General features: G+C 35.4%; 1 protein-coding gene across 1 annotated transcript; it reads right to left on the reverse strand.

Moving 5' to 3' along the window:
* Positions 1 to 3,004: 3,004 nt before the first annotated feature.
* On the reverse strand, positions 3,005 to 5,281 carry LOC120334557 (uncharacterized). The gene is made up of 5 exons (XM_039402063.2): positions 5,094 to 5,281; positions 4,806 to 4,894; positions 4,107 to 4,283; positions 3,416 to 3,554; positions 3,005 to 3,125 (listed from the first exon to the last, which is right to left on the reverse strand). The coding sequence occupies exons 1-5, from the start codon at positions 5,196 to 5,198 to the stop codon at positions 3,096 to 3,098; spliced, it is 540 nt and encodes a 179-aa protein (XP_039257997.2). The 5' UTR covers positions 5,199 to 5,281; the 3' UTR covers positions 3,005 to 3,095.
* Positions 5,282 to 6,000: the final 719 nt, after the last annotated feature.

Below are 6,000 nucleotides of genomic sequence, written 5' to 3' on the forward strand. Positions count from 1 at the left end.
GTTTTGTGTGAAAATGAACATACTAAACGCATTACAGCTTGTTCCACAATCCTGATGCGAAATTGAATATAAGGGTTCCCAGAAATTCAATAACCATAAGTTTACAACACATACATAAGAACTATGCAATTCGAGAGCCCTACAGCACACTAACACAAATGTATTCCTGTAATGTATTGCCTGGCCAAAATCGGACTTGCTCAGTCAATCATAACTTATTACGTAGATTACCAAAAATATTGCATACATGTAACCAACAACAAAAAATACTTCAATTGTGTGACAGGAGTCGCGAGTGACCTCGAAAGCAGCGACACCAACAACGCTGATTCACATTAGCGAATAAATTTTATGTAATAACCACAAGCAGTTTACAACAAGAACAGCATAAAAAGCTACATCCATTTTATAGAAGCTATCAAACGTATTTATTTTTAAGCAATGAAGTCACAAATTAACATCGTGAGCACGAAAACACAAATAAATCAGGTATTTCTCACTTAGAAATTTACCGGAAAAGTCAAGAAAATTAAATGAATGTACAATATGTACATAACATAGTGAACAGAAATGTTACAATTAGTCTTTTTTTAATTTATGTAGTTATGTATTTGAACAAAGGCAATATTATTTCTAGAAACAGGACTACGACACTAACAAATGTCCGAAAAAAACAAACAAATAAATGATACTTATTAAATCAACTGCAATATCTAATTCACTTTCTTCTGAATTGTTTTCGAAATCCACTATTTCGAAAATCGACTTTTCCTGTATAAGTGTACTGTGATTTTTGCAGTCAATACAAAAACAAAAATCTGTGCAATTTAAGTTGATTTTGGCACACTTGCATAAATTATTTTGACTATTTTTTCTACACTTTGCCAACTCAAGAACTGATTTGAGGGCCACATGCTTCTTCAGTGAGTCATTGTTGGGTGGAGGAGTATAATCCTTATGTTTGCCAGTGTTAAATAGACGTGCCCTGGTATCATTTACATTCTTCATATCCTCTTTATACAGTGAACAAACAAATTCCTCAGCTTTATTTATTAATGCCTCGTTAACCTCAAAAGATCTTCATAGTTGAGAAAAAAATGAATTGAAAACCTCAATGAAGTCTCCAACATGAGTTTGATGGGCAGTTCCAATTGCAGAAAAGTATTTCAATATGAATAGCCCATCTAAGCTGTTTGCAACTATTATGATTCTCATATATCTTTACGCTTCAAGACTTCTTGTTTAATCCATTTTATAGCACTGATAGCAGCAGGGATTAGAGCCTGCGTTAGGTCGGATTGGTGGAACATTGTCGTTTTCTTTTGTAGCACAGTATCTAAAATGAGGAAGAAAATCATATTTGGAACAGCATGAGTGTAAAAATACCACTAAATACTAACTAATACCTTGAATACATAATGCATTTTAACTGATGTACTCAATGATCGTATATATATATATATGCTCATTGCATGTACTACAGTCCAGCGGTGTTTGCATACCATTACTAGACTATATCTACACTAAATTTTGATATATCACAGTCTGAAATGCCCTATGACACTATGAGTATGGACTATAGACTATATTTTAAAACATGAACTGCCTGTCTACAACTTGATTTCTCACCTCTCAATCGTTTCCAATGCTACTTTCTTTCCACTCCGGCATAACTTATCATTGCTTCCCAGGTTCTTGTCGACTCTATGAATTTAGATTTAGACCAACCGACATTAGTAAAATTGATTATTTTCTTCTCTTTCACACAACCGTGCATTACAGAAACAGCCGTTAATTTCTATTTTCAAATATGCTGTGGCCTATATAGTAGTATAAGTCTGCTGAATAGTCAAGAAGAGTCATTAAATTAATCATAAACATTTCATGCAAGCCAGAAAATATCGTTGTTTGTGACATATTATTCTAGGTCCAGTCTTCCTTGGAGTTACCGCACCGTACCTATTTAACAACGTCTTATGAGTTAGTGCTCAACTAAAATTGCTATTTATGGTAAGGATAAACAAGTGTTTAATATCTTACTTATACTTTTCAACACCTCCTTAGAATAACTGAACTAATAATAACTGAAAAAAAAAAAAAACTATGGAAAGGCTACTCAACGCAAAAGCGAGCAGTAGTAGTAGGCCTACATCTGATATTCATTCGACCACTGGGGATCCACCTACAGCTGACTAATTTGATTGTTAAGTCATGCAGAAGTCTGCGTTCATTAGCCCATGATACCGGAAAAGCAGAGAAAATAGGACAGGTAGTTACCTTATGTGCGCTACAAAACTGAAAGATAAATGGCCTCGGCTCGCGGCCTATACCGAACTTTGTCTGTGCATCGGTATGTGAATATAGGTAGGTTATGTTAGAAGTTGAAGTTAGTATATCTACGTCAATTTTGAATCAATACCTCGTGCATGAAAACTATGTATATCTGTAAGTAAGGTAAAAGTTTGCGTTTTAGTTGTCGGTCTCAAGTCCAAAGTAACAAAAATTCTTGTTGTAGTGTGAGGTAAAATTTTATATAGTCGAAGTACCACATTCATACCAAACAGGACACTAGGCTACCACCAGCCACACTAGCGGATATTTTCTGACCCAAACCTGTGTGGTTTGACAGAGTATTCATAAGGTTAGATGATGCGCTTGAGGTGAGTGATATCGGAGAAGCTAAGACCTCTGTACCGCGGGAAGCTTCGTTCAACCATTGCCTATATATCCCGGTATCTTATTATGGCATATTTGTCCCACTTTGCCACATTCGTTCTAACCTGTGCAGCCCTTGTCCCACTCCTCCGAGCTTGGATATGGATGTATATTATACGACAAATGGTTGATGTAAGCATATGTTATCTTCTGAGACAATAGATAGTACTATAACAGAAGGTCGGAGTTTTAAATGAAGTATGTATTATACAATTGGAAACCTGTATCCGGCCTATCTAAGTGTAACCACACTGATAACCCCATTACAAAAAACAAACAAACATAGGTATATGCGTCTTTGAAATATATTTTAAATGATTCGTAGTCGTTAGTCATTTGTCCGATCTCCATCTCACGAGTTACTTCGAAGACTAGTTAGCTTACAGATACTCGCATTTGCAAACATCAACCTGTGGATGTAGAAAGAGCATAAATATCTGAACATATTACGACCATCATTCCGTTTTTTACATAGTTAAAGTCGTTCATGTACGATTAAGTAACAACCACATTTCATCATAAGAAACAATTTCTGTATTTATTCGATGCTCTTGACCATATCTGGAGCGAACTTTGGAAACTTTTTTGTAATGTCATATATTTGGCATTGATGGATATAACAGTTTTATTAGAGCTCGATAATGAATAAGAAGTTAATACATTTCCGTTAGGCGTAAAGACTAAAAATATTATGATTTACCTTAACTTTGACGTTCAAATACGCAAGTTTGGTTGGGTTGTTTTGCACAACCATCCATAGTTTTTTGTTTTTATTTTTTTCTACGTGAGTGCAAACTTTAGAACACAATGTCCCAGTTTTGCAGCTTTCATGTAAGTATCTGAATTGAAACAAGCAAGCTATGCTCAAATATGTGGACACGAAAGTCAAAACGAAGCAGTATGAGTATGTAGTCTGTCACAGTAAGCTACCGGTACAGCAGGGCTCAAGAACAGTTTGCGGAACCCCCAACAACATCTTCGCACACATAAAAGGGAATCCCATAGAGCCCACAGAAATTTTTAAATAAATAAATCATTTAGTCTTCTGAAGAGAAATGCATCCTTTAACCACTGAAAGTTTCAAAGCAATCGGTCCAATAGTTTAAAAAGAAAAGCGATGAAAAGAAAAAGGATTAGTTAATATAACGCCTCGTCAAATCAATATCATATTAACAGAGTTAGATGACAAGCAAGGTGGCACTACCCCATTTACACGGAATAGAAAGCGGAATATATATACATAAAGGGGGACGTTCTAGTAAAATTAAACTGCGCTTAAATCAAATAATCCACATTTCAGGACCTAGATTTATTTAATGGAAGACTTTTTGTTCAAGTTGAGAAGCTTCTAACTAATATTTGCGAACCTATAATATATCTATGATACGTACCTGCATTTGTTATGGACTGCGTACTGTTTAAAGATGCCCTGATAGACCTTAAGATTGAATTCAAGGCAGATACCAATCCAACACCATTTAAATATCGCATAAGAAGGCTTGAAAGGGCAAAAAACTTCAGCGCACTTGGGGCTGGTCTTCTTCTCCTTGCAATGGTGCACACCTGGACTGTAGAATGTATTTGATAATTAACTCAGTAACATGGTAAAAACTGGAAAGGGTGACAGTTTTGTCTACGCCTCAAAAGTGACTTTTCGGATCAAGTCAAATTTTATATCATAACTGTGATCACAAAGGTTTAACCTGGGTTAAGTGTTTTACTTTAGCTCATCTCACAACCTAGTATCGTACATCATTTGGAAAATTTTTGAAGCTCTGGCGAGCAGATATCCAGACAATATTATGGGTCTGAAATTCATATCGATAGGGTATAATATTTTTTGGCAATGTTGACAATGACGTTCAAACCTTACAGCAAAAGTCCTGATCGTATCCCACTTCGCTATACCGAGAAAATACCAACTAAATTCATTAAATTTTTAACAGAGAATATATTCGTTTTCTTATAGTTTTTGATGGAACAGATGGATTGACTTACATGAGATAATATCATTAGTTTAATGATTATCTTCCATGGGTCTTATCGTTAATATGTGTAGGAAAACAATTAGATACGAATCTTAGTTATACCTCACTGAGCAGAAGCCGGACTTCTTTGACAGGGTAATTCTCTCTTCCCTTTGGAATTTTGACGCCTGTTGTACCAATTCTTCAGGTGACTGAAAAATTGTTTCACAATGTATTTTGTCTATTTTATCGAGAACAAAGCCTTTATTTAAATTATTCAATGGTGGGCCCCGTGGTATTGCGGGGTTAGCATTTTCAATACCCACCATATAAATATAAAAAAATGATACGATCCACTTGTCCGGTACAAAGAAAAAGCAATTTAATTTTGTGTCAGTTTCAAAATCATACCTTCAAATCTTTCATCGTTTTCAAAGCATTCCTTGGTAGTACATCTCCAAAGACCAAGCACAGATTCAGCACGCATGCCAATACGAGTAAGACAAGTTTTGCCATGTTTTCTCCACGGTGTCGTGTCTCAACTTCAGGTTGCCAAATGAAGGTGTAAAATTTAGAATTTGTTCGCAGCTTATATAAGAATCCTGTCCATGCTTTTTTTTTAGTAATTCATAATGGATAAGAAAAGAAAAAAAAAACAGTGTTTGTAAATTCCATTCCCAGAGGCAGTCAGCAACGCGATATACCTCCAACGGGCTGCACCATGTAATGATTACCTTCATGTTTATATTTGTTTTTCTAATACTTATTTCATTGAGTAACAAACATTCGTGGGGGAAATTATGCATATGAACAGAGCTGTGGCTTTCTTGCTCATGACCCAACTTTACAAGCGCTGTGCACAGCTTTCGAAGAATGTCAGAGAGCGTACTCCCCGCTTTCCGATATCCATATAGTGTATTGTGTATATTAAGTATGTGAAAGCCAATTCGATTCTTATGGCAGTGTGGCTATACAGCTATGGTGATATTAAACTGACTTCACATTATTTAATCATATTTTAAATAGTATTATAGTAATAATAATAACAAAACTAATAAATATCAGTGATAATACAGCAAACACAAAGAAAAATTCCGCCCCCAAAACGGCAAAGTTCTTGGGCAGGAATTCTTTCTATGTTGGGAAACGTCGCAATGGGTGCTTATCTACGTCGGCGGCGTATTGGAGTTTAAACCATTTTTCCTTGTAAATAGTTTTCTGCAAACTGATCGTATAGCAAACTCCATTGATGGCATTGTAGCTAATGTGGATTGTAACTATGGAATATAATGTTATTTAACCCTTCCATATTAATAGT

This window comes from Styela clava, chromosome 15 (genome assembly GCF_964204865.1).
Source record: "Styela clava chromosome 15, kaStyClav1.hap1.2, whole genome shotgun sequence".
Lineage (NCBI taxonomy): Eukaryota > Metazoa > Chordata > Ascidiacea > Stolidobranchia > Styelidae > Styela > Styela clava.

What these genes read in the sequence shown, in the direction of transcription:
- LOC120334557 (XM_039402063.2), bottom strand. Translation starts at nt 5,198, where the DNA reads ATGGCAAAACTTGTCTTACTCGTATTGGCATGCGTGCTGAATCTGTGC. An exon ending in GCAGTCCATAACAAATGCAG is followed by an intron (nt 3,555 to 4,106) that starts GTACGTATCATA and finishes GTTTCAATTCAG; the next exon opens with ATACTTACATGAAAGCTGCA. An exon ending in ATTTGAACGTCAAAGTTAAG is followed by an intron (nt 3,126 to 3,415) that starts GTAAATCATAAT and finishes CTACATCCACAG; the next exon opens with GTTGATGTTTGCAAATGCGA.